Raw genomic sequence first — 26,410 nt, 5'->3', positions numbered from 1 at the left:
ATGTATTGTACTGATAATACTTCTGAACCGGAGTTCATGTACTTTATTCAATAATTCTTTATGGTGAACAATTTTACAATTTACCAACCAGAGGAAATATGTTTCAGTAAAGTTTAGAGAGATAATAAAATCAACTTCATGAGTGTTTAACTTGTACTCTGGGTGTAAACACACATTGCTACATGGCTAACAATACGCTAGTTGAGTCCTTACCGTGTTCACTGAAGGTCGAGTTGCGTTAGCTTGAGTTGCGTTAGCTTGAGTTGGGTTAGCTTGAGTTGGGTTAGCTTGAGTTGCGTTAGCTTGAGTTGGGTTAGCTTGAGTTGCGTTAGCTTGAGTTGGGTTAGCTTGCTAGCTAGTTGATGAAGTGGTTTTCTTCAGGAGAAGTTCAGGTTTGCTGTCCTCTCGGTGGGGTCTTCAAGCGCAATGAGGAGAAAGGAGGGACACTGTTCTCTTATAGGAACACGTGCGTTCTATAGAAGCTCTTAGAACATTCCATTGAGAACGTTAAAATATTGATGACAAAACCTGGGCCACGCCCCCTGGCTGCCGGAACGTCACTCAAAACCCGCTGTTGCTGGGCAACGCCCCCCGACTGCCAAATCACTACTGACAGCTTCAGTGATTAGTATGAGATATGTTTATTATTACCACCTGTTATGAAATGGGTACATTTTATTTTCATTTAATTAAAAAAAAAGACCTTTATTTTATACGATAAAATCCATAAAGCTGACAAAAGTTGGACTACTTTACTGGAGAAACCATGATTTAGTACATATTTTAGACGGCCAACTATTTTTATTTTCATTTCATCTCCACAATGCATAGACCACTAGTCCAATGCATTATAATTAATACTAGAACATTTCGCAAGAAATTTCGATGGTGTGGCGGCTACTGCCGTAAGACTTCGCAATATATATATATATATATATATATATATATATATTTATGTCAACATTACCAGTAATGAGATGTGTTATTGAGGTTATTGAGGTGTTATTTCTGTTGTGATGGACTTGAGAGCAACTACTGCTTCATAGACACACAGGTCACCATCTGGTAAACCCTGTGTTGTTGCATGTGCTGGCACGCTGCGGGAAGAGATACGGTCCACAGTTTTGTGCAGGACTATGATTATTTCCTATTATTATTATCATTATTATTAAACCTGCAGGAGGACAAGCAGTGTGCTTGCTGCACAAGGCTGTCTAGAGCCACAACCGAATTACGAATTTAGCAAAGCCGTTTAACATATTTACATTCAGTCACCCAACACAGTGACCGCCTGGATCCTGCACGAGGAAAGACTTTCCCTTAAAGTGCCATTTTGTTTAGGTGGAGATTGCAAGGCTTGCTGAAAAAGCATGTTGCCCGAGTAAAACATCAATACCCTGCATGCAACCGAAGACAGAGAGAATACACTATTCAAACATCATTATTACACACAAATATAAATATTACTTCATGAAATCTGGTGTAATCAAGTCAGAAAACTGGTATTATGAAATAACTTGTTCAGAAGCTACAACCCACAGAAGAGGAAGTGATGGGAGTGAGGTGACTCCCTGAGGCAGAGAGGAACCAAAGCAGTATCATTGAACAAGTTCTCCTAACACCTGTGTAGTTGAGTTGATGACTGCAGCTATCAGAGACGGTAGGAAAGCAAAGTGATTTGTCATCGAAATGAGATTATTGAAAAAACAATGCTGCAACTCCAGTCCATGCAGGCTCTCTGTACAAGTGGCCTGTTGGAGTAGCTGTGTATTAAAATAGCAGGGGACCATACTTTAAAAAACTACCCCGTGCTTTGATGTTAGCACAGTTGGGCGGCTGTTTTTAAATAAACTGTATTTTATAGTTAAGCGAGGACCTTTTTTTATTTTGTTGATTGTGGAAAAAAAAGCAGCGGTGTTTCCGAGCACCATTAGTGTCTTCGGCTAAACTCATGTTGGGTGTGACAGTCTGGTCCTCCCTCGCCTCCCCGTCCACCAAAGGACCGGCAATACGGCCCAGGAAGCTTTTATTATACACGGCACTGTGCAATCAGTGTTGGATTTAATATATAATATATACAATTCAGTTTATGAATTTACAATTATATTGTATTGAATATGTATTAACTATTTTTAAAGGATTTTTGAATGGATGTTACTTTTCCATATATATATTTGAAATCTCACATACCCCCATTTGAGAACCTCTGCTCTAGAGCCCAAACGCATCTCCTGTTTCATTCTAACAGACGTCCTGCAGCGACACGCCAAGTCAAAATCAAACTGGAAGTTATTTGCAGTGACTGAGTGTCTTCACAGACTTTGGCCCCCTCTAGTGGAACATAAACAAGCACTTGACACCGTGTTTAAAAGAGTTGGTACGAGTGAGTACAGTGATTGATTTTAATGGCTTCATAAACAACTATATAAAACAGGTCATAAAAATTCATGCACTTTCAGTGTAAAGTCATTTTGAAATATAGAGGAAATTTATGTACAACAGTGCGAACCATAACAGTGACTTCATTCAGTTGGGTGGTTCACCACAAATATACTTGGCTGCATAGAAACATCGACATTATTGCCTACATAGAAAAGAAAACTGAAAGGTAAAAAAAAAAAAAAGCGTAAAAAGTCGAGCTTAAGATCCAACAGGTGCTTCTATTGAAAGACAACCGTCTTCCAACTTACTGATTTCGACACTGCGGCAAAAGAGCTAAGCACTGCAGGATAAAACTGAGCATCATTAAAGAACTTTCCCTTTACCAAAAGTAATATTCTGAAAGTATTATGAAAGAACTATTATACAGGAACTCACTCATTGAACGACAAAAAAGCCTGAGTTGATGGGGAAAAGTAGAGTCATAATAAATCCAAAAAGCCTGAGGAAAAAGACCACTGATTTACTATTTTACAAAAATTTACAACAGTGTAACCTCGCTCTCCAAAATCAACAACAATCCAGGTTATTTCTTTTTACAACTAAGATATGTTATTAAATAATTCACACCTGGTGGAAAATAGAAAACCTGCTGAGGAAAATGAGAAATGCTGTAAATGAGGTACTTCAGGTGGTGAGCCTGAGCCCGGGCTGGATTCACCCGGACACCTTTACATCGACGTGTAATGCGATTCACGCGACGGCCGACTTCTCATCGGGCCGCCACTTAAATAAGGTAGATAATTACATTAAGCATGATAGAGAGACAGAGACAGACGGACAAACATAGAGAACAGTCATTTACAGGATCCAGTGTCATTGGTTGGTGGGAATATGAGGCAGCACTCAGGGTCAATCGAGTTTCCAGAGTTAAAAAGTTTATAAAAATAACAGAAAAATGCATCTGGACGTTGAACACAACGATGCAGCGTTAAACTCTTTAATACAAAAATACGCTTTGAATTTTTCCATTTTATTATTTTCTTCTGCCTGGTTGGAGGCGCTCTTCTCCCGGGTTACCGAGACGAGCTGCGGCTGAAGCGAGGAGAGGACAGCCATGCTGAACTGACTGGTACACAGTGCTTCAGACGGCTCCCGGTCGGAGTCCACAGTCCCTGTAAGGCATCTGCTGTGTTGTGTGTCTATGGCTGCTACTGGCAGACCCGGGCAGCTCCTGTTATGTCTTGCGGCTGCTCCAGATCTGCTCCGGTGTGCTCTTGTGGTCCGACGAGTAGTCGAAAGGCGAGCGGTGTCCCATGGGCGAGCGGGAGTCGTAGGGCGAGCGCTGGTCCCGGGGGGAGCGGGGCCCGCTGGCCGAGGCCCGCTGCTCCGTCTGCCAGTCGGAGTGGTAGCGGTAGGAAGAGCGGTGCTCCGAGTGGGAATGGTCCTTCACGTCCAGCCGGTGGTCTCTGCTGGAGCGGAACTCCTCCAGCTTCCTGTGCTTACTGTCGTTGTGGTATCTACAACACAAAGACAGGGTCAGAGGCAACACAACCAACAGCTGGTCACACTGTATACACACTTTTGTACAAAGTACTTTCATATTTCATTTTAAATGAGTAAAGATCTTTTTTGCAATATTTTTAGAGACAGGAAATGGAGAGACGGATGATAGCTAAATTGTAAATAGAGTACTTGTTTATCTCTTTTGTAGTCTTCCGACCACTCAAAGCACTTTAACACTACATGACATCATTCACCCATTATCAGAACTGTCTAACATTCATACGACATTCACAAGGAACATTCAACCCCAACTTGGGGTTGAATGTCTTACCCTGACAGTATGCCAGACACACTGTTGACAGCCGTAGCTTATTGATGAGGACTTACTGGGAAAGTGGCAGCATGTGCACACGTTCCTCCCAACAGACCCCAGGGAGCTCAGCATGGGAGCCACACCTCCTGCACCTTAGTGCTGGGTGCTGAGCCCCCTCCTGTTCACGCTGTACACCCACGACTGCTACCCCAAACATGAAGAGAGCTCTGACACTACCGTCATCGAGCCAGATTTCAAACAACAATGAGACTTCATAGAGAGAGGAAATAAACAACCTTCAGAGTGGAGCTCAGAGAACAACCTGCTGCTCAACATCATTAAAACCAAGGAGCTGATTGTTGAGTTTAGGAATAAGGAGGCAAAGACACACACTCCTGTCTACATCAGTGGAACAAGTTAACAGCTTTAAGTTCCTGGGAATCAGCATCACAAACAACCTGACATGGTCCTCACATCTCCTTCCTGGTGAAGAAAGATCATAAACAGCTGTATTTCTTAAGGAAACTTACGGATAAATGAATACATTACAAACGTACATGGGACGTGTACGGTGCAGGACAGGAGGCGCTACAGCAGTGTGAAAACACCCAGAACATCATTGGTACATCTACTGATCAGTGATGTTGGTGAGAAGAGCTAAAAGATATTAAACGACTAAACACAACCTGCTCACCTGCTGCTACCTGTAGAGAGATACAGAATGCTAAATAGACTGAACTTATGTACAGATCTTTTCTAGTCTTCTGACCATTCAAAGCTCTTTAACGCTACTTGTCATCATTCACACCCTGATGGGAGGGGCTACCATGCAGGGTGCAACCTGCCCATCAGGATTTCCCCCGGCAGGCTGTTCCTGCGGTGTGTGAACGTTAGTTAAAGTGTCTTGGGACACATCGGCATGGACTAGCGGAACTGGGGATTGAACCGCCGATCCTTTGATTGAAGGACGACCCTGCTCTTCCACAGAGCCAGTCGCCCCAGAAATATCAGCTGCAGTAATTCATCTTCCCCCTCCATATATAATATTGCTTGTATATTCAGGTCTGCGGTGGGAAGCGACCGGCTTTTGGCTCAGACAGTATGAAGAGAATGCCGAACACATTCTTTGACACTTTTCATGGGATTTGTTGACAAGAAGATCAATATAAAACAATTACATTTTATCTTTTAAACGTAATGGTCTTAACTGGCTTGAGTTCGGTAGACTTACATCAGGAGGGTCGAACATGTGACAATTACAAGTCCCTTTGTTTCAGGAAGAGGCCCTGGTCCCTCACCTGTCCTGTCGGTCTCTGTCCCTGCTGTCTGGTCTGTAGTGGTCTCTGTCTCTGTGGTCTTTGCCGTTGCTGAAGGACGAGTACGGTCTTTTCCTGGACTCCCCGCCTGAGGTCTTCCTGTGGGGGTCCGAGCTGTGCCTCTCCTTGCTGCTGCTGCTGCTGCTCTCGTGGTACCGACCCGACGGCGGATGCCGGTCCGAGCTGTAGCTGTCCCTGCTGCTGTCGTCCTGGTGAGAGTTGTCCTTCAGCCTTTCAATATCTGAGGACGAAGACCACAAATCAATCAGTCCATAGTATCAACGTGCTCAGTATATTTTCCATGTACAACGGAGGGAAACTGAATGTACCTGCATGCTTATAGCCGTGGGTGCTTATACTTCTAGTGTTCTGCTCCATTGCCTGAGGAAAGAATAACCGTCATGATGAACACCATTAAAGGATGTCGCTGTACTCCAGAGTGCGTTACTACAGGGCCTTCACATACCTGGGCGTTCTCCTGTCGTTTCTTGATTGCATGCTTATACAGTTTATGGAGTTTCCTGGCATCAAACTCAGTGAATTTGGAAACAAATATCCACAGGTTTCTGTGAAAGACAAAACACCATCTGCTTAACATATGGAGCACATGAACCAAGTCTTAGCGCTCATTCAAGGCATTGACTCGTGGAGCAACGGATCATTAAAGTCAAGGTTCGGATCACAGATCAGAACAGAAGAAATAAAGCAGCTAATATAACCGTTAGTTCCCTGATTATGTTTATTTGCTGCCGATACCTGATATTACCAGCTCTCCTGTTAATTTAAACTGAACATGAGAGATCTGAGACAAGAAAAACATAAATGATGTCCTGAATATTGGATGATAACAATAGTCAGTAAAACTTTATTTCACACTACGAGTCATTAATCCACGATTCACATGCGTACAGATCAATAAGAGTCCGTTACGCCACTAACATTGATCCATACATTGATGTTAAATCTCTGTTGATGGTGTGTGTGTGTACTAACTTTCTCCACTGTTTGATCTGGTCAGGATTGGAATACTCCTTCAGACACTCGGTGATGTGGTCCCCGATCTTAATGAGGCACTGTCTGGTGTGTTCGAGCTGCTCTCGCTCCGACAGCCCTTTCTCCGGTCGGTCCAGCTGCTTCAGCGCCGCCTTCACCGGCCGCATCCTCTCTTTACACTGCAACGGTCACACCACAGTTAACTCCACAACAAGAGCTTATATTAGTGATTACAGTCTGTTGTTATAATGCTGCTATTCCATTAGTCAATGACTAAATTATACGTTGAGACCATTTCAGCCAAGTCGATCATTTTATAAATATACAATAAGAGGCTGTATTTGACAACGGAACGTTTAACGAAACTGAATTTCTATCTGAAGACGTCGTCATCAGTGAAACGTACCACACTGAAGGTCCTCTGGTCCAGTTCCTCAGACTCCTCAGATACGGGCACCGTCTCCCCGCCTGCCGTGATGTGGACCGGCACATCGGAGGCTTTCTTTGTCCGTTCTCGTACCTCAGTCTTTACTTCGATCTGATGAAAAGGATTGAGCATAAATTTCAAGCCAATCTCTCATCCTCAACTTCTTTACACTGGCAGCATAATTATGAACTACTTTAATGAAGCTAGACTATGGTCTATAGTCATAAAGGAATAAATCACAATTATTATTTCACCTTTTCTATGCTCTCCTCCAGTTTATGTACCGCTTCCAGAGGCTTGGTTTCTTTTTTCTCTTTTGGCTCCTTCTCTTTGATGTCCCAACTTTCCTCCCTCTTCTCTTTTTTGCCCTCTTTTTTTATTTCTTTGTCTAAGACCTCCCTCTCCCCTGATGAAGAAACGTCCTCCTGTTCAGGCTCCTCCTCCTCTTCGTCCTCTTCCTCTTCCTCTTTTACCAACACCACCCTGTCTGCTCGGCTCCGTCTGCTCGGCGCCTTCACCGTTACCACCTCCTGAAAAGGCCGAGAAGCGTTACACTTCAACTCCAAAGTGAAAACAGGAATGATCCAGTTCATGCCACAGCAGGGAGAGTGGTATAAAGATGTACCTTTATCTCCTCGATTTCCTCCTCATCGTCGGACCTCTTGTCAGACGGGGGATCTGAGGACGTGCTCTTCAGCACTTCGTCCGTCTTAGTTGGCTTCAGAGTTTTGCTCTTTTTACTCCGTGGTTTCCTCTTCCGTGAATTAGCCTATGTACACACAGAGAGTCATGGCAGATTCTGGTAGACATACATTTGAATCTATCCATATTGAATTAGAAAATGACTAATACAAGCATCCCAGTTTGTGATGCAGGGGAAAGGTCCCATGTACTGTAAGACTTACTGTCCCTGCTTGTTTCTGTGCTTCTCTTTTGGCCAGGTCCTTGCTTAGCAACTTGATGAGGTAGTCTGCTCGGGTCTGGAGCTGTTTGGCCTGCGGCTTCTTGTCAGGGTCGTCTGGTAGGAGCTGTCAACAAGAGAAACAGTCAAAATTATTATGATCACTAACGACTGAACACAAATACATCACACTCATAAATTAATTTGCTTTTGTACCGACATTTGAAAAGGAAAACAATACAAAATATGACAATTATTTGGATGGCCAAACAGGTGAATATGGAAAGAAAACTAGTTAAGGCCTCACATATAAAGTCATCAACAGTATATATCATATTAAAAACAAGGCAATATACACGACCCTCTACAACCACACAAAGACATCAGATATGTTTAATGCCTGAACTCACCTTGTGTGTGAGGTTGAGGTCTGGATCCATCTTGATCATCTCCCAGCTGCCGTAACCGTACTCATAGATTCCTATCAGGAGGCTGGAGTCGTCCTCCTTCCCCCAATCAATGTCAAAGTGTGCTGCCTTCGAGTGGCATGGAATCATATACCTATACCAAAACACACACAATTAAGATATTCAAATATATTTGCTTATTTTAGCAACATGGTTACTTGATATATGAGAGTTTGAGCCATTAACCTATTGGATATTACACTGAACAATACAAATAAACTGTGGTGCCCAAACAGACGTCCTGTAGTTCATCGGAAGCCTTACTTCTTTCTCTCCTCGGGGTCAGCGGGAATGGCCTTGTGGAGTGGAGCCAACTCTTCCTCATGGGAGATAACCAGCTTAGCATTCACCTGGACTCCAGAGATCCTGAACGTTGGGCCCTTCACCTTCCCTCTTCTGCCTCCTGGTGGTCAAACAGCAAAGCACTTCAATGTCTCGCGCTTTATGAGCAGTTTAAGAAATGAGTCACAGTACCATGCATTTTGTAACCACAGCCTATCAGTGTGTGTGCAAAACACAGTTTATTTGTCGTTTGAAAAATTGCATCCTGGGCCCGTGATCAGCTGATAAATAGGAATCCGATTCACCTAAAGCATTAACAAAAAAAAAAAACAACTGTAGATGGCTTGTTTTCCCACAATAGAGGTTATTCCGTTTTATATCATAGTCAATTCAATATTTACGGGTCTGGACTGTTGAGAACATTTTACTATAGATATTTGATGGACTGGACTGATTAACCATAAAAAAAGAATCAATAGATACTTTTGATGAAATAATTGTTTCAGTCCTAATTCAACACATTATTTAACATACAATAAGTCCTCGGTTTATAGCATTTTGTGCTCTGTTGCTTCTTCACAGTACATTTGGTTTGTATTTGTGTGTTTTGGAGAATAATGCAACAAACGAGCGAAGGAGGGACGCCATGGTAGAGACCTGTCAATCACCGTAAGCCTCGCCCTAAAGCGTCCCCTGCTTTATGGTCTGTTTGACTCTAAATGACCATAATTTACTAAATGAACATCATGCTGTATTAAAAAAGATTTGAAACTAGAGATTGAGACATAAACTCATGTTTACAATGTTTACTGAGGGAATACATCAAGAGAAGTAGAGTCATTTATATAGACTAACCAGAGGAGTAGCCACCTGGTGGTCAGTAGAGAGAATGCAGCTTTAAAACACAGCGCAATTGGTTTCACTTTTCAGAACCTGAGAGACATGCAGAACAGCATGACCAGGTTTTAATTTTTACAAGTCTGGTCTTGATCGGCAAGAACTGTTTTTTGTTGGCAGCTACAACGCTCTATTTGGAGCAAGATGCTGGTACAACTTCCATCAATGGAAAGAGAGACTGACTCTTCAGCTGACAACGGTTTCAGCAATCCATTTTAATATTACAGGTGATGAACAAAAGGCATTAAACGCATCATCACTGATGATTAATCAACTAATTGTTGCAGCTCTGATGACCATGACACACACACACAACCTTCCTATCATGGGCTGATTAATGCGTAGAAATATCTGCTTTGTTACCTGAAGTCTTCTCTGGTCCACACGGGTTTTCTCGTAATGTTCTCACACAGCCATTGTGAACCGTCTCTGCTAAGCGTTTCAGATCATGTTCAGACTTGTCCACAAGTTCGGCATCACGAGCAATCGCATCCAACCTGAGTGACCAACACACGTGTTGAGCAGACTGTCTGGAATGTCGTTTCTTTCATTGTTAAAAACAAAATCAGACGTGGCTTACCTTTCCAGCGGTCCTCCAAACTTTTTGTAGCTCTTGACAAACCTGTAAAAAGTCAGATGTAAACAGGGAAACATGAGGAGGAGTAGATTAATACAGGGTTCATACACATTTTGACCAATGGTTCCATGACTTTAAACCAAATTTCCATGATCAAACATTTAGTGAAATCTGGGTGTAAACAGTAAAAAGTGAGTAAATGTAGTATTTAAACTAACAATGAGAACACAAAGCATACAGTAAACCTTAAATGACACAAATGAATGAGACAATAGTTTGATTAAAAGAATAAACATTTATATAGATGCCTGTATGTATGCCTGCTTATATTTTGAGTCTTTCTTTTAAAAGCACATTCATTAATTAATTAATCAAACTCAGCGTAAATGAACATCATGAACACATGAATATAACACATTTAAATGACTTTTATAAACTTTTGGGATTTTATTTTTTTAAAGGACTTTTCCAGGCCTGGAAATAACCATTTTAAAATTCCATGACTTTTCCAGGTTTTCCATGACCGTAAGAACCCTGTTAATAGAGTTATTATAATCACCTCCGAATCTCAGCGTCGCTGAAGCCCTTGATGTTTTCTCGTGGAATGGTCCGAGGCCGCCCTCGTTTCTTTGGCCTTTTCCGGTCTGAGGGGGAGTCGCTGTCGGACCCCGAGTACCTCCTGTTCCTGCTCTGCCGGCCCGAACTGGCGTTAAAGTTCGACTGTTAACACAAACCGAGAAAATCGACTGGAAGTTTATTAAGAACCAAAAATGCACAAATACCACTGAGCAGCACACAAAAAAGAAAAATCTATCAACTTATATTTGCCATGACTGCTTGTGTACCTGTTTGGCACAATTCCTCATGCGTGGCAACAAGTAGATTTCCTCAAGCTCCTTCTGTCTCTCCTCTTCCTCCATCCTCCTCCTCTGTTCTTCAGGAATGATGTCGTCCCAACTCCGGTGACTACGCTCAGAGTCCATGTCTAATTCCTCCTCGTCCATCATGGAGAAGTTGGCCACCTGCACAGGTCAAGACAAAATGGTAAATGTTAAAATTCTGAAGAACAGAGCATCACAACTTCATGTGTATACATTTCATTTTTATTTGAATATACCTTGAACTGAGACAGCAGTTCTTCTCCCACTGTGGAGGGTACGGGATCATTTTCCCTGGTCTCAGCTCTTTTGAGGATCTCGTCGATGTCCATTTCCTACAGAGCAGAAAGGGCCATTACATGCCGCTCCAATAGATTTCAGAGAAAAGTTGTGATTACGCACACGCATCAATATGTTTATAACTACATACCTGAGGCTCCTGCTCCTCGCCCTCTGGCTCTTTGAAAAGCTCCTCAGCACCAAACTTCAGGATGGAAGACAGCTCCTCTTTGTTGAATGGCGCTGAACTGTAAGTCATAAAATACACTAAAGTCAGATAACAGCAAAGTGTAGCAGTAACCTTTGAGAGGAGTAAAACACTACAGAATAAATTAAATGACTTTATTTTGTTTTGGGGTGGATTAAACAAATCAAGCTGCACTCGTTAATGACATGACTTGTCAATAATAAGGTTGTCAACAAGCACCAACACATTTTAGTTCAGGATGAACGTGGGCAAAAGGAGGAACGGCAGCAGAAAGTGGAAGCGGGAAGTGTTGCTTGCCTGGAGGGAGCAGCACCGGTATGGAGGACAGTTTTCCCTGTAGTGTCCATCCTCTGGATAACAAGGTGGTCCAGCACCATCTTCTTCTTCGCCCTCTCAATGATTTCCTCCTCCACTGAGCTCTTTGTCACCAGACGGTAGATATTCACCTGAATATATATATATATTTAAACACATTGTATTTGGTTAAGGTAGCTCACTTATTGCTATGTATGCTACGGACTATGTGAGTAGGGCCCGAGAGGCCTGTTGCAGAGGTGGAATGTAATTAAATGCTGTACTTGAACTTTCATTTGCAAGTTTAACTGCCTAGAATCAACTAAAATTCAGCGAGGTGCAGTTAGAGAGAATTTCCTCATGCAAAGGTCACAATAATGTCAAATTTGCGCTATATGATTTTGTGCCATATGTGTTGAAGTATGTAACGTCTGTATATAGTCAATCACTGATCGTCAAATTAAATAAAGTTCAATTGAATAACATCTAAACAATATTTATTATTACAGCTTTCCAATTGAACTTGATTAATTATAAATAATACACACTCTAATAAATATATTATCTTCTCTTATTTCAAGTAAAATAATGGCTGGATTAAAAACTCTTAAAATAAAGTACGTGTCAGGATTCTGATCATCTTAGGTTTATTTTCTGTGCCTTAATTTTGATTGTGCGTCGGTACGTTTGCTCTAAAGATGTGTGCTTTGTCTCGTGGTGGTGCTTCACGTCTCTGCTTTTAATGTCTCTGAACATGAGACATACTGCTTTTGAACTGGTTGTCGGAATAATAAATATATAAGAGTCTGTCCATCCTTGGTTAAAGGTTCTGGTTACGCGGTCCTCACTTCTCTTTTTGGAGCGCCAAGTGAAATAACGCTTCCGACTCTTTTTCGGGTTTCTCCCCGTCTCTCCCGTGTGTGAATATGGCACTCGAGTCGAGTACCTGTTGTTGACCCCTGGTGTAGGTCATATAGAGGCAAAGGTTTTACAGTGAGACCGTTTCAAAACCAGTATAAAGTTCCTCACAGTAACTTTATGTACTACAATATTTGGGTAACTAGTTACTTTAGATTTTATTTGTCAAACAAAACATTCACTCATAAATGTGATGCATTATTAGAGATGAAAATGCCCATCATGTAGGTATAATATGCGTTTTGTAATATATACCTTTTAAATCAGCCTAATGCATAATGAGTTTCTATGCCAGTACATTTTGTTGAAAATACTTCTGTACTTTTACTAAATTTTAAACTTTAAATGAAAAGTCCTGTGCGGTAAATGTGTGATTTTGGGATATACAAATAAATGGAATTGAACTGAAATGAAAAGGAATGAATTGTAACAGATTAATTTGTGGCATTGCTACTTTTGTACTTCAGGAGCTGCACTTTGTGCTAATGCCATCATAACATTTCATTTCGCTGTGTTCCGGTCGCCACAGTGAACCAACGATGGAGTGTCTGTATATGTAGTGAGGTTTACATAGCTGCTACATACCTGTTTTTTCTGCCCAATCCTGTGGGCTCTGGCCTGTGCCTGCAGATCATTCTGGGGGTTCCAGTCCGAGTCAAAGATCACTACTGTGTCCGCCGATGCCAGATTGATACCCAGACCACCAGCACGCGTTGATAACAGGAAGCAAAAATCCTGGGCAGACAAATGGAGGTTAGTTTTACAAGTTCCAGTCCTGGTTAATTTAAAAGAAGCACAAAGAACATTTACTGGATACAATGCATAGAACTTACCTCTGAGCCCTCAGCATTAAAATGATCCAACGCCTGCTTCCTCATCTCCCCCTTGATGGAGCCATCTAATCTCTACACAAATGTACAACATTTAACATTCAGACATGTAGAACGGAAATATGTAGATGGAAATTCATACTTCTGCTGAGCTGGTCTGCTATTATGGAGCATATCTGTGTGTGTATGTAGAGTACGTCTGATTATTATGCGAGCAAATTGAGTAACTACCTGAAAGAGGAACTGCCGACTCCTCAGGTAATCAGCCAGGATATCCAGCATCCGTACCATCTGGGAGAAGATGAGAACTCTGTGGCCTCGGTCCTTCAAGCGCACCAGCAGTTTGTCCAACAGGACCAGCTTCCCACTGCTGCGGATCAGTTGCTGTGGGAGGAAAAGAGGGGCAAACAATTACGGGTCCATCCTCTCCATTAATATGAGGAGATCAAACATCAACTATGTTCATTTGGTTATATCCTGTGCAAACAACAACACATCGGAGTATAAGCATACAGTTTGAGCAAAAACGGAGCAAATCCAAGCGCAGCCAGTGAGTGTGAGGAGGGAACGCATTACAAAGTCTGTAGTTGAAACGTCTGGTCGAAGAGCCAAGGGACTCTTAGTTTTGACCTTTTGAGGAAAATCAAAACGTTCTGTGCGATTGTGATATTTAATGATCGAATAGAAGATATTATTCTAATGTTGTGCAATGAAGGATTCAATCTGTCAAACTGTTTATGTGGTTGCTTATTTCTATATCATTTATCAAAACAATCAACACAAAAGGGCATTACAAAACAGACATGAAAATAATACCGGATAGAACCTAATACACACATTTCAACTTCAATATATTTACAAAACAAAGATAAATAAATCCTAACATGGTCTGCAAACTACAGCTGGCTGACAGATGGAGTTTACAGGATGTTAATATTTTATAACTTCTTGTATATTAAATAAAGGCTGCTGGAAATGGCCCCCGGCTGCTACTGCCGAATAATCTAATCCAGTTCATCTTGAACCAGCCTATTATCTGGTTTTGTAAAAACCATGGCGTACATTGTTTACATGTGAAAACACTATTCATATTTTATTTTGATAAAACCCAATTCCTTAAATAACAAATATGTACTACCTGATGTTGCAACCAAATGATAACATAAACAGACCTGTAAGGCTTCAGCTCTGTTGAGGAACTCAAGGTCATCTGGGGGCTTGATAAGGTAACAGTGGTTACAACACTTCTTCAGCTCCATCATGATGTTCAGGAAGCCCGACGTGCTGCCTTTACCTTTACTCAGAGCCTTATAGTTCCTGGTCAGGATCCATCTGATCACAAACAAACATTAGTATGAATTTTAGTTGATTGATCACGGATTAATCAGTAGCCAATCAAAACCTACCTCATACTTCAGATTGAACCACCTTTACATACATGTGCCACATGTTAGTTTTACCCACAGTTATGTCACAGCCACACACACAACATGTCGTCAGTGTGTCACATTTGCGAGTCCAAAATAAGCCGTAGAGGAACAACATCTCTAGAATTAAAACCTTTCCCATGCAAACAGTGACTGGCTTGTCTGCAAACCCGATCATATAAAGGTTGCATTGACTCGGTAAACAACTAGTATTTGGCGAAGATTTTGGTGAGAAACTTAAATAAAAACAGTTGTTTGAAGCAGATATTTTTACAGCAATATATAAATAGATATCAGATAGAGAATTTATAGAAAGATTAGAGGGGAACAATGACCTGTTTACCTTCCTAGCTCTAAGCAGTAAATAATAGAATTAGAACTTTAAATGCAAATAACCATTGTGATGACTAAAGGGAATCGGCTAAGAAAATACCAAACGGTGTATCTCTATCTAGAAGCAACATTTGAGTCACTAGAATTTGGATTTAAATGTCCAGCTCTTACTTGTAATACTGTTTCTGGATAGCACTCATCTCCACTCTGAGGATCTGTTCCACTTTGGCAGGAAGAGATTTCTCCACATCCTTCTTGACTCGGCGCAGTAAAAAAGGCTCCAGCTCTTTGTGCAGACTTGTGTAGCCCGAGTCCCTGCCTTTACCATGCGCCTCCTCGAACAGCTCCCAAGAGTGGAACCTGGAGAAACAAGACATGCAACACACATCAGTGGTGGTATGGGAATCCAGCACGGCACAAGATAAAGAATACAATTCTTGATTTAGTCCTGACAAGAAAAGGCGGCAAACTGATTAAGTGTCAACATTCTTACTTTGTACAAAGTGTCTCATTGGTTTGTTTGTATCATAAAAGTGTTTCATGATATATTGCTATACCACTATATATATATATATATATATATCACAACCGTGAAGCAATCCATCAGACTTTACACCACTCTCTTTGGAGGCATAAAGGGCTACATCACTTTTTTCTTTAAACATGCAGCAGTACTCCCCAAGACCTGTAAACACAGCATTGGTGTATAAAAGTCATTCATGCTCTTCTTAAACTCCGAGCCGAAGGAGAAGCTCTCTTCACCTGGCAGCGGCATCAAGGAGTACTGCGACGATTCCTGGCTCTAAAAGAGAGTAGTCTAGTTTGGAACAAGTTGGTATCAAAGCATAATTGACATGGCCTACTTCTCGGGCATAATGAAGTGCAGCAGGGACCAGAGCTCTTTCAGGGAGTTCTGCAGTGGCGTTCCTGTGATCAGAAGCCTGTGATTGGATTTGAAGTCCATCATGGTCTTGTAGAGGAGGGAGTCGTCGTTCTTCAGTCGGTGCGCCTCATCCACACCAATGAAGGCCCAGTTAACGTTGCCCAAAAATGACTGGAGAAGCACAAATGTTACAGGTTTTACACTTTTATACTGCACAGCTTTAGCGCTGACCGTTACCATTTAATGTGTCATAAATAAAGACAGTTAGGTGATCAACAACAGCAAGCCCATGTGCCATGAATAAGTGAAGGAGCTGCTGACCTTGTCTTTGAGAAGAATCTCATATGTTGTGAGAAGGATGTTGAATTTCAGTCTCTTGTTATGGGCATGGATCCACTCATGTGTCCTGATCTATTAAATGAAAACACAAGGAAACATGAAATAACAAACCGGTGCCTTTGCTGCTTGTATCCATTCATCTTAACCTTCCATTCCTGTATAAGTGGATTAGGAAATTGTATCAATAGAGTTGAAGAAAGTGTGTTTGAACCCCCGTACCATATTCCTGCTGCTGATGTCTCCCAGATAGACCACAAAGTTCATGTGGGGGGCCCATAGCTGCATTTCTCTCTGCCAGGAGGTAAGTGTAGAGAGAGGCACAACCAGCAAGAAGGGTCCGTACAGTTGGTGATCACTGAACAGGCAGTTGAGAAAAGAGATTGTCTGGATGGTCTTCCCTAAACCCATCTCATCGGCAAGGATGCAACTGTTGCCTCTATGAATGAAGACAGAGCGAGGAGAGAAACAGTGTCAGTTCATAATGTGGACCTGATACACACATGATAATGGAATATATTACATTTATACCCCCCCTAAACAATTACAGAATGGACATTCAGATGATGAAAGTTGAGAATTAAGGATTTCTTAAAATCGTACTTGCACCAGGAGTGGGCCATCCAGTTCAAACTGTCCAGCTGGTAGTCTCGGAGCTCCAGTCCTTCACCTCCTATGTAACTCGGCTGCTTCTTCATAGGAATAAACCTGGGTCTCTGTTTGAGCACCTACAAGAAAGAACACCAGTTAGCAATAGTCTTTGATTAAGTCAAAGTTTACAGTTCAGTTCAGTTCATTTCAGACTGGAAACTGACCCAGAAGACATTAATTACACCAAGAAAAACTAAATTAAAATCATTCTCTCAAGACGTAATGCATTATCAACAGATGGCCAACGGAGAGTTGACAGTGCATTACCTTGCTGTCCCTGGATGGAATGAACTTGGACTGGTTTCTGCTCATGTAATTGTCAATGCATTTCTGGAACTTTCTGCCGATCAGAGCGCCGTCTTCCCAGCTACACTCGGAGTATGGTAAACCCTGCCACTTGCACAGGTAGTCCGGGTAACCAGCCGCTGACTTCTGGTTTGAATGTCCTGCTCAAAAGGAATTCAGAGACCTATTTAGTTGCACAAATCCAAGGGTATCAAATGTATGCAGAGAAAAATGCTTCACGCAACAAGTGAGGTAGAATGTGCACCTATGATTCGCTCTACAATCTGGTACTGAGAGTGAAGGTCATCCATCATTTCTTCCTGACAATTGACGTACTCTATGTCCTCTGGCGAAGCTGCCTTTAACCTGGGGAGAGGATAAAAAGCGTTAGAAAATAACGGTCATTTCGTTTCTTATCTGCGCCAAACAAACTATACTTTTTCACAGGGTGCTAAATAAAATTCTCATAAATCAGCAAAAATGGACACGCTTGTGGCCAGAAGATGGCGGTTTGAATCCCCTAAAAGATTAGGAAATTGTAGACGCCGACAGCGCCGCAGCATAAGACGAACCAAGGTGACCCACTAATGTTTCTATAGTCACATGGAGCAGATGGTTGCATGGGGTCATGTGGCATTGCAGTTATGTCAGCAGATTACACTGCCAGTCACACTGAACACAGGTTCAACTGGATAAAATCAGATTCATGTACATATGGCTATTATTTAAAATAACAAAAATCTGTCAAGAACAGTTACATCGGACAAGGTTAGAGATGGTGACATTTGGTTTTTAAGGCCTTCTTTCTTTTATTTAAAATGTATCCATTGGGATAAAAATGGTTTTACGTATAGTCATTGGATTGACCAGGGAGGACGGCAAGCCACTGAGACTTTGATTACTTTTGACATCATGTGTCCTCATAGTCTTTCCTATTGCATAGTGGGTAGTAGAATACTGTGCAGCTTTCACTGACGGTGTGTGTGAAACGGTTGGTTTGGCAGTTGTAAGATTGTAATAAAGCTTAATAAAGTGTGACGCTCTTGGTTCATTAAATAAACAAGCTCTCACCATCTCTTTTTCTCCTGGTCCTTCTTCTTGAAATTGTCCAGTTTCTTCATGCCCTTGACGTTCTGTAACTTGAGTGTGTCCTCTGTCTCCCAAGTGTTGTGGATATGGGCCCAGTTCTTCCACTTTATCAAATACTGGACCTCACCAGGCTCCTTGTTGATATTGAAGTTGGCATTGGGGTCCCCGTCTGCTTCTACAGCGTATACAGTGGTTACACTTCCTGTTGCTGTTAGGAAAAAAAATAAAAGGAATACTGTAAAACATATGTCTATAACTCATCCTTAAAACTGGGCTGAACATTTTATTATTCGTTACAGAGAAACAGGAAGTTCAAGCTTTTGTCAAGCTGACTTCCTGGCATCTCTTAACTTCCTCAAAAAACAAATTCCTTCATTCTCCCTACAACTCTTAAAATGTTATGGCAATCCTGAAATTCCATACTTGGCTAAATACCTGTCAGGAGATACAGTTTAGATCAGCACTGTGTCCTTTACCTCTTTTCCTTCCTATCCTGCCTTCCATCACTCTCTCCAGTGTTTCGAACTCATCCTCCTCAGGTTGCGGGACATCTTCACCGAGGACTTCCACCAGGTCATCCGAGTCGGTCTTCAGCTCATCGTCCTCCTTGTAGCTGACGTTGACTGTGGCCTGCCGCCGTTGCCCCGCAGACGCCGCCTTCTTGTAGTGATGATCCTCGTCGTCAGAGGAAGAAGACTTCTTCTTCTTCTGTTTGCTGCTTTTCTTCCCATTCCGATAATTCATTCTGAGACATGTCAAAAAATACATGTGCCGAGTTAAACTCATGCCACCCTTTGTATGCCTTTAAACAGTGACATGATCAAGACCTACATGGCCGAGCGAGTGACCACTACAAAGGGACATAGTTAAGAGAACAATGTAACCCTGCGTATCAGGCAGTTGAGTTTTAACTGTATGAGATTTCACAGTCCAATAACCATTACAGAAAATGTCACGGTCTCATGGTATAGTTATTGTTATCATTATTCTGTGTGTGTGTCTGTGTGTACTCAGCCCAGACAGAGATCAGAGGAGATGTGCGTTGCTGCGTGATAAACTTACAGATCAAAAAATCCCCAGTAACGTCGAGGCATATCAATACTCCGGTCTTTAATAATTTAGCTCTGGGCCCATTTGATTCAAAAACACACAAAGCTCTCACAAAGAACCAGTATGTGGTTTGTTTGTTCTGGGCTGCTGTAGAAACATGGCGGTACAAGATGGCGGACTCCATGGAAGAGAAGGCCTTTTTTAAGCTAATAAAAACACAATGATTCTTAGTGACAGGTCGTAATACACTAATGAAAATATAGTTATGAATCTAATATTCCATTACTGCCAATAAATCCCCCTAAAATGTGACACTGTTCCTTTAAAGGATTTGAAAACAGAGCATGTTAGTTTACATGACAGCAGCACTATAGCATATAAATGTAAACACTAATCAAGCAAATGCACAAAGTATTATAATTGCCAATTCTAATACCAGTATAACGTTAAAACTCTACCAGAAAGCCATTAACGGGCAACTGTCCACTTACTTTGTTGGGGGCTTTCTGCTTTTGATTTTGTGACTAGGCTCATAGTCTGATGCCGTTTCGTCACTTTTGTCCTCCGCTGAGGAGTCTGATCCAGAACCACTCCCAGACCCAGAACCCGATCCGGAGTCAGAGGAGGCTGAATTTCTCCTTCGTTTGGATCCACTTGAATCAGATCCATCGCTACTTGACGAGTCCTATAAGAGATTATCAATAAAGACACAACGTTCATGTAAATGTATTGCGCACCTCCAATTACAGAAATTCTAGCTAAGTAGACAAATGAAGCCTCCAAATGGTTATTCCCATTATTTAATTAGTACCCAGTCAAGCAGCACAGAAATGGTGTATTTGGTTTAAACAAACCTCATCAGATCCACTATTTGAGGAGCTTTGTCTCTTTTGCTGCTGCTGTTGTTGCTGATGCTGCTGTTGCTGTTTTCTGAGCATAGCCGATCTCTGCACTGCTAGGATACTTGGGTTGGACTTCCAGAACTGCAATTAATGAATTTAGTGGAAAGTTAGCAAAAATGTGGAAACAGGTCAACAAGCTTTCACTTGACAAGAGTCAAGCACTGTGTTAAACACCCAAAAAGAAACGGTGTGCCACTAATGGTGCTCTGAAAATGGGTCATGTGACTAAAATCGTTACTCCGCCTCGCCTTCTGTATGAAATGTATGCGAGGACAGCGTTGTTCTGCCGCTAAGTAGGCAGCGGAGGAAGTTATAAAGCCGAGCCACAGCTGTGTGAAAAGGTACAGCCAACACAGCGGACCGCAGACGCTGTTGTGTTAGACGTCACGCCTCTTTTATTCTTGTGATGTAGAATCGCACACTAGAGCAGCATTGGGCCGCCTTTGCTCGGTTCATTGCGAAAAAGCAAAGCCGGCGTAGCAGCGTAGCTTATTTACGACAGTATTGCGGAATCTCTGTGTAAAAGGGTCGAAGGTCAAACCATCTGAAATCTTGAGTATTGCAACTTTGCGTGACTTAAGCTATTAGGCCGTAATGTTGCCATAGAGATGCAAGAAAATGTTCCACACAGAGTTAAACACTTTGATGCCGATTATAACACGGCAACTTTATAATAAACACACAATGATCAACTCATTTCATGTTCTACACATGTCCAGTTAAAGTAATAAATAAAGAAAATGCTGGAGTGTAAATTTACAAATTATTTAACGTTTCTGTGCCAATTTCATTGAAATAACATTTCTTTACCTCAGCGCCATCAATGTTTGACTTATTTGGCGGTTCCAGCTTCTCCTTGGTTTTCTCTGTGTCGGAATCTGACTGGCTGCCAGAGTCTGAGCCACTACCTGAGCCACTGCTCCCCGACTGGCTGCTGCTGCTGGACGAGCTGGAACTGGAGCCTGAGGCGGAGCCAGACGCTGAGCCCGACCCAGAACCGGATTCATCGTCTGAATTGCTGTCACATTTAAAGAGAAAATAATTAACATGTATGTGTGCATTCGTAATTAATAGATAAATCATTCACAGAGCAAATCAGTTTCTCGTACTGTATTTTAATACTAGTGTCAAAAATGTTTACCCTTTTCTATACCTTTTTGGTCTTTATTCAACTAAATTGGCATCCATTTTGGCACTGATAAATGGTGCAAGCTTGCAGCTTATTTATTTTGACAATGACCGGCGCCCCATCATTAATTTACATCTGTGTTAATGCAGCTGGAGTGGGACCATCAAGGCAAGGACGTCTATATGTGGGTGTGTGTGTATGTGAGAAAGTGCAGATTTAAATTGGATTAGCCGTCCGTGGGCTACTTGCATAGCTAAACTTTCAATCATTAAGTTTAGAAGCTATTTATTGTTGCCATCAATAGTTCAATTCTGCCTTACTGCAGTATATAATGCTGTGTGGTGTAAACAACAGAGATGTGCAAAACAACAATACTGTAAACAGGAATACCATTACAACATCAGTCTGTAACTTTCTAAAAGACACATTTCAATGGAAACAAACTGAAGATGGCAGTGTCCCAGACACAGAAATGGGGGATGAAAGTATTCTTATCCAGTCTGAGTAAAAATAAGGGTCAGATACACAGAAATTATAATCAATATATTATCTTGTGTCATTCAAGTGTGTCACTATCATCAAACTACTCTGATGTCCTGTTGTGAAATTGGATCTGTTCATTTACCTTGATTCTCCACTGCTGTTGCTTGCACTTTCCTCCTCACTGCGTCCAGCCATGTTGAAGTCCAAAATATAGACTCCCTCTGACAAGTATTGCGTTCCACGTGGTTAACCTGTATGAGGATACACATTAACGTCATTAGCTATACAACCTGGGAAAGACTGTGCCTTCATCAACGCTGACCAATGTCAGTAGCATCATGCTTTCCCTGCAGTAAGTCTGAAGAGAATGTGATAAAGCAGTCAGTGTGCTTGCTAGGAACACACCGCAGGAGCAAATCACCAGCACAGCATCTCTGACCAACTACTGCCTCGTCCTTGTGGAGCTGTCAATACACTGAAGCACGAGATATTGTAAACTATTTGTGAGAAGTAGTTTATGCTCCGAGAGACAAAAACTGTCTCCGTAGCTCACAAAAACATCGTGTTTTTGTTTTTATATACACATTAATAAAGTTAAAACCAGAGGATGAGCGAATGGCAGCAGCTTCATGTGACGTTAACTGTTCGCTAAACGTTCGCTGTGTTGGTTCTCCTCACCGCAGAGGCCTCTCAGGCCTGCGCGCAGCAGCGTGTTTTCACATCCACGTGAAGCTCCACAGCCACTCTGAACACGAATTAACCACGTTAACCTCAGACAAGCCCGCAAATATATAATAATAAACGGACTTATGCGAACCTTTATGTCACCAAGTTTTAGTGTGGCAAAAAGTTAGCATGTAGCTAACTAGCTAACACCGGCTAATGACGCCAACATTAGCTATTGGCGGGGTACGTTGGCAGTAATGTATGCAGACACTGCCAACGCGCCAGACAGTATTTTATCTCCGAATTCAAAAAGAGAGCGATATCCCGCAAAAAAAATAGACATTGGCGTATCGCTACCAGCAGTTTGATTAATATTGGCCACTTTATTGCGACATGATAACGACTGTCCCATGTGTATCATGTTAACTAATTGCTGTTTGCTAACGTTAGCTTTCGTGTGTTGTGCTATGATGATGTTCTGCGTTACACAACCATAACACTTGTACATCTCTAAAAGCAACAGTTGGCGTTATAATGCCATAACATTTGCCGCAGCCACGCGGGTAAAACGTTAAACGGCGTGCAATCTTGCTTATTTAACGCTAACGTGGGTTCGGTAAACATGAAGTGAGAGGGATGAGAGTCCAGCGTTTACTGAGGTTGCCAAGGAAAGTAGCGTGAGCTAACGTTGTGAAGCACGAGGCTAGCACGGAAGCTAACAAAATGACAAAACTTTGCGCTAGTTCATACAAGCAGGGACCCGCTGTATTGTTCGCTTTCCGGTTATAGTCGATACCCGGCGTTGAGCAGTGAACGACATTTAACTATGCAAATAGATGATGTGCAAGTAGTGGAGCACAGTAGTGTACGGAAATAATGTAGTATTCATTAGTAAACCCAAACTAGCTAACCTAACTTCACCCTCTTCCATCTTGTTTTCATTCGCCGCTCACTTCTCGCGGCTTTTACCACATCAACATGCAACGCTAGCCTACTTTTTCACTGAACTAGGGGATAAGTAACATAACGCTGTATGTTACCTGGTGTTAATTACTGTTACCTGTAAACTCCAATGTACTTGTTGTTTAGATCCGCCTTTCCGCTTCAGAGGTCCTTTCTTCTCTTATTTAACAGGCTAGCTAGCAGCTGCGATAGCTAACGCTACCTTACGCTAGCTAGCTATCTCCCAGTCAGGGAGATCAGCCCCGAACGATTCAGTTCGGAAGAACTGGTGCAGTGTTGGTTTTTACTCTCCTCCCAAAAAAACGAATAAGTCCCCCTTCCAGATTAAGATGTAAGCAAAGTCTAGTGCTCGCTGGTCAACTGTGATTGTAGAAAGCTGGCATTTCAATCCAGGGTCTTCCGACAACCGGCCTCCGCCATGACGCCGTAGGGTTCACTTCACTAGGAAACCCCGGACAGTGACGTAGCGACTGTGCGCCTCACTACAGCGCATCAGCAGCGAACATCTGGCAGAGAAAATGTTTTGATACAATAAATACTTCCACAGAACCAATGTAACGAGACACTGATGTGTTTACAAAAATATAAATGGCTGCAAATGGGTCACTGCGTGAGGAAGGTAGACGGTGAATGGCGTGTGTGATTCCCGCAGCGCTGGATTTGAAAAATGTTGGGAAGACTAATTCTGCATAAAGTCACAGTGCAAATATTCATTTAAAAAGCAAAAGGAAGGTAATGAGAGGGACGAGTGGAAAGTAATCATACCTAAAATGTCAAAGGATAGGGTGGCAGATTAAGTGCAAAGTGTGGTGAATGGGCCGGGCAACATAAATAGGCGGGTCTATGTGAGTTTATGTTTTGTAGTTGTTGTGGGGGATCGTATTGCCAATTATCAAAGTCATGAAGTACAAACAAAGCAGAGGAAATGTAACGATATAAAGTTGAAAAAATAAAAAAGAAAGTCATATGGGGAAGATGATCGGCATGAATCTACCTCAAACGTTGGCTCTTGAAGATATTTCTACGGAGTAGAATTTGAGTTCCAGAAAATGTTTTATTAAATTACGTTAAATTAATACTATTATTATTTATTATTGTAAATACAGCCATACAGAAGACACAAAAGGCCAAAGTTAGGTTGATGCAGCAGACGGGCAGGCCTACTTGGATGGATAGGATTTGAATGTAATGTTACACGTTTACTTCCAAAGATGGCTTATTATCTCAGTGTAGTGATTAGTGTTTTTTCTCATCATGGAGTTTGATAAACCGGAATAAATTATGGCCAAGAATGTATCAGAAATATAGACAGTTAAATAATTAACCAGACCTATTTGCATCCAATAGACCTGGCTGAAACCACATTTCAACTTAATATATTAGGGACAACAAGACAAGATAGATGGTGGTCAGAGTGGGGAGTATGCTAATTAAGGGGTGGCAGCAGTATGGAAGGAAGGACTTGCGGTCCCTCTCCTTCACACACCGAGGATGAATCAGCCGGTGGCTGAAGGAGCTGTGCAGAGCTGCCAGAGTGTCCTGCATTGGGTGGGAGGTGTTGTTAATCAAGGATGAGAGCTTAGCCATCATCCTCCTGTCTCCCACCACCTCCGCATCCAGTGGACACCCAGCTCGCTGCTGGCCTTCTTTACCAGCTTGTTCAGTCTCTTCCTGTCAGCTGTTGTGATGCTGCTGCTGCTTATAGTCAAGTTGGAGACCCAATACAATTGTACTCTAACTGCGGTTATTATTGCATGCCTAATAATGTAAGCAATATTTTTACCCAGAATTATATTAGCCTATGTTGAAAATACAGTTATTTACTTAAAAAACTGACCAAGGCTGATTATCTGCTAATAGATAAAAGATGAAGATACAGTAGCCTGCATGTCCTGACTTCCTCAGATAGAGCCTGGCTGTGCCGTGTTCCCAGCAGACAGGTGGCATGCAGCAGATGATAACACGCATTACAAACATAGAGATTGAGAGTTGGACTTGCAAACAATGACTAGTGATCATCTGCCGTATTGAATAATAACCATTATAACATACACATTTACTAATTATTGTGATTGAGGGTGTGGTTGGATAGACATGGCAGGAGATATAGCCGAGATAAATGAAAACGCCTCTGCATCTTTAATAAAGAGGGAATGCGTTTGGGAGACCGTTTTTTTTAGAGATTTATGAGAAAATAAACCCGGTCTCTATTGCTGTTCGTGAGTTGAGAAGAGCCTAAACAAGTGTATTTTTTATGTAGTAACAATGTACTTAGTATACTAATTATATATAATGAGTGCTATTAAAAATACAATAAAACACAATCAAGTGTACATGTATGTACTATTTTGAGACACCATTAAAATGCCCTTAAATATGTTCAAGTGCAGATAAAGAGGAGATGGTCGTGTGACTCCATGTCTGTGCTGTGGAGTCCTTCCTCTTCCTCCTCCACCATGACCCAGGACCTCAAATGGGAGCGAACATCAGCTCCATCACCAAGAAGCTCAGCAGAGGATGTTCTTCCTGAGGCAGCTGAAGAAGTTCAACCAGACAAAGACCATGATGGTGCACTTCTACACTTCCATCACTGAGTCCATCCTCTGCTCCTCCATCACTGAGTCCATCCTCTGCTCCTCCATCACTGAGTCCATCCTCTGCTCTTCCATCATTGAGTCCATCCTCCTCTCCTCCATCATTGAGTCCATCCTCTGCTCCTCCATCACTGAGTCCATCCTCTGCTCTTCC

At 42.0% G+C, this 26,410-nt stretch overlaps 1 protein-coding gene across 2 annotated transcripts; it reads right to left on the bottom strand.

Moving 5' to 3' along the window:
* Nucleotides 1-2,405: 2,405 nt before the first annotated feature.
* On the bottom strand, nucleotides 2,406-22,228 carry chd1 (chromodomain helicase DNA binding protein 1; the record flags this gene model as incomplete). 2 transcript variants are annotated; one of them, XM_079235420.1, is made up of 35 exons in its annotated part: nucleotides 2,406-3,899; nucleotides 5,497-5,755; nucleotides 5,844-5,895; nucleotides 5,981-6,080; nucleotides 6,508-6,686; nucleotides 6,914-7,045; nucleotides 7,189-7,464; nucleotides 7,560-7,703; nucleotides 7,840-7,962; nucleotides 8,246-8,396; nucleotides 8,567-8,705; nucleotides 9,845-9,978; nucleotides 10,062-10,103; nucleotides 10,618-10,778; nucleotides 10,904-11,080; nucleotides 11,176-11,271; nucleotides 11,367-11,463; nucleotides 11,721-11,869; nucleotides 13,221-13,370; nucleotides 13,469-13,540; nucleotides 13,697-13,849; nucleotides 14,638-14,797; nucleotides 15,397-15,585; nucleotides 16,089-16,279; nucleotides 16,430-16,519; nucleotides 16,667-16,883; nucleotides 17,048-17,172; nucleotides 17,363-17,541; nucleotides 17,646-17,746; nucleotides 18,452-18,677; nucleotides 18,946-19,214; nucleotides 20,011-20,204; nucleotides 20,374-20,502; nucleotides 21,232-21,439; nucleotides 22,176-22,228. In XM_079235420.1, the coding sequence occupies 35 exons, from the start codon at nucleotides 22,226-22,228 to the stop codon at nucleotides 3,617-3,619; spliced, it is 5,400 nt and encodes a 1,799-aa protein (XP_079091546.1). In that variant the 3' UTR covers nucleotides 2,406-3,616. The 2 variants fall into 2 exon arrangements, with proteins under 2 accessions (XP_079091546.1, XP_079091547.1); XM_079235421.1 differs by having other exon boundaries at nucleotides 6,914-7,033.
* Nucleotides 22,229-26,410: the final 4,182 nt, after the last annotated feature.

The sequence above is a fragment of the Taurulus bubalis genome, assembly GCF_910589615.1.
Source record: "Taurulus bubalis genome assembly, chromosome: 19".
In the NCBI taxonomy this organism is placed as follows: Eukaryota; Metazoa; Chordata; class Actinopteri; order Perciformes; family Cottidae; genus Taurulus; species Taurulus bubalis.
The sequence above is the reverse complement of the archived record's forward strand: the minus strand, read 5'-3'. Positions and strand labels throughout refer to the sequence as shown.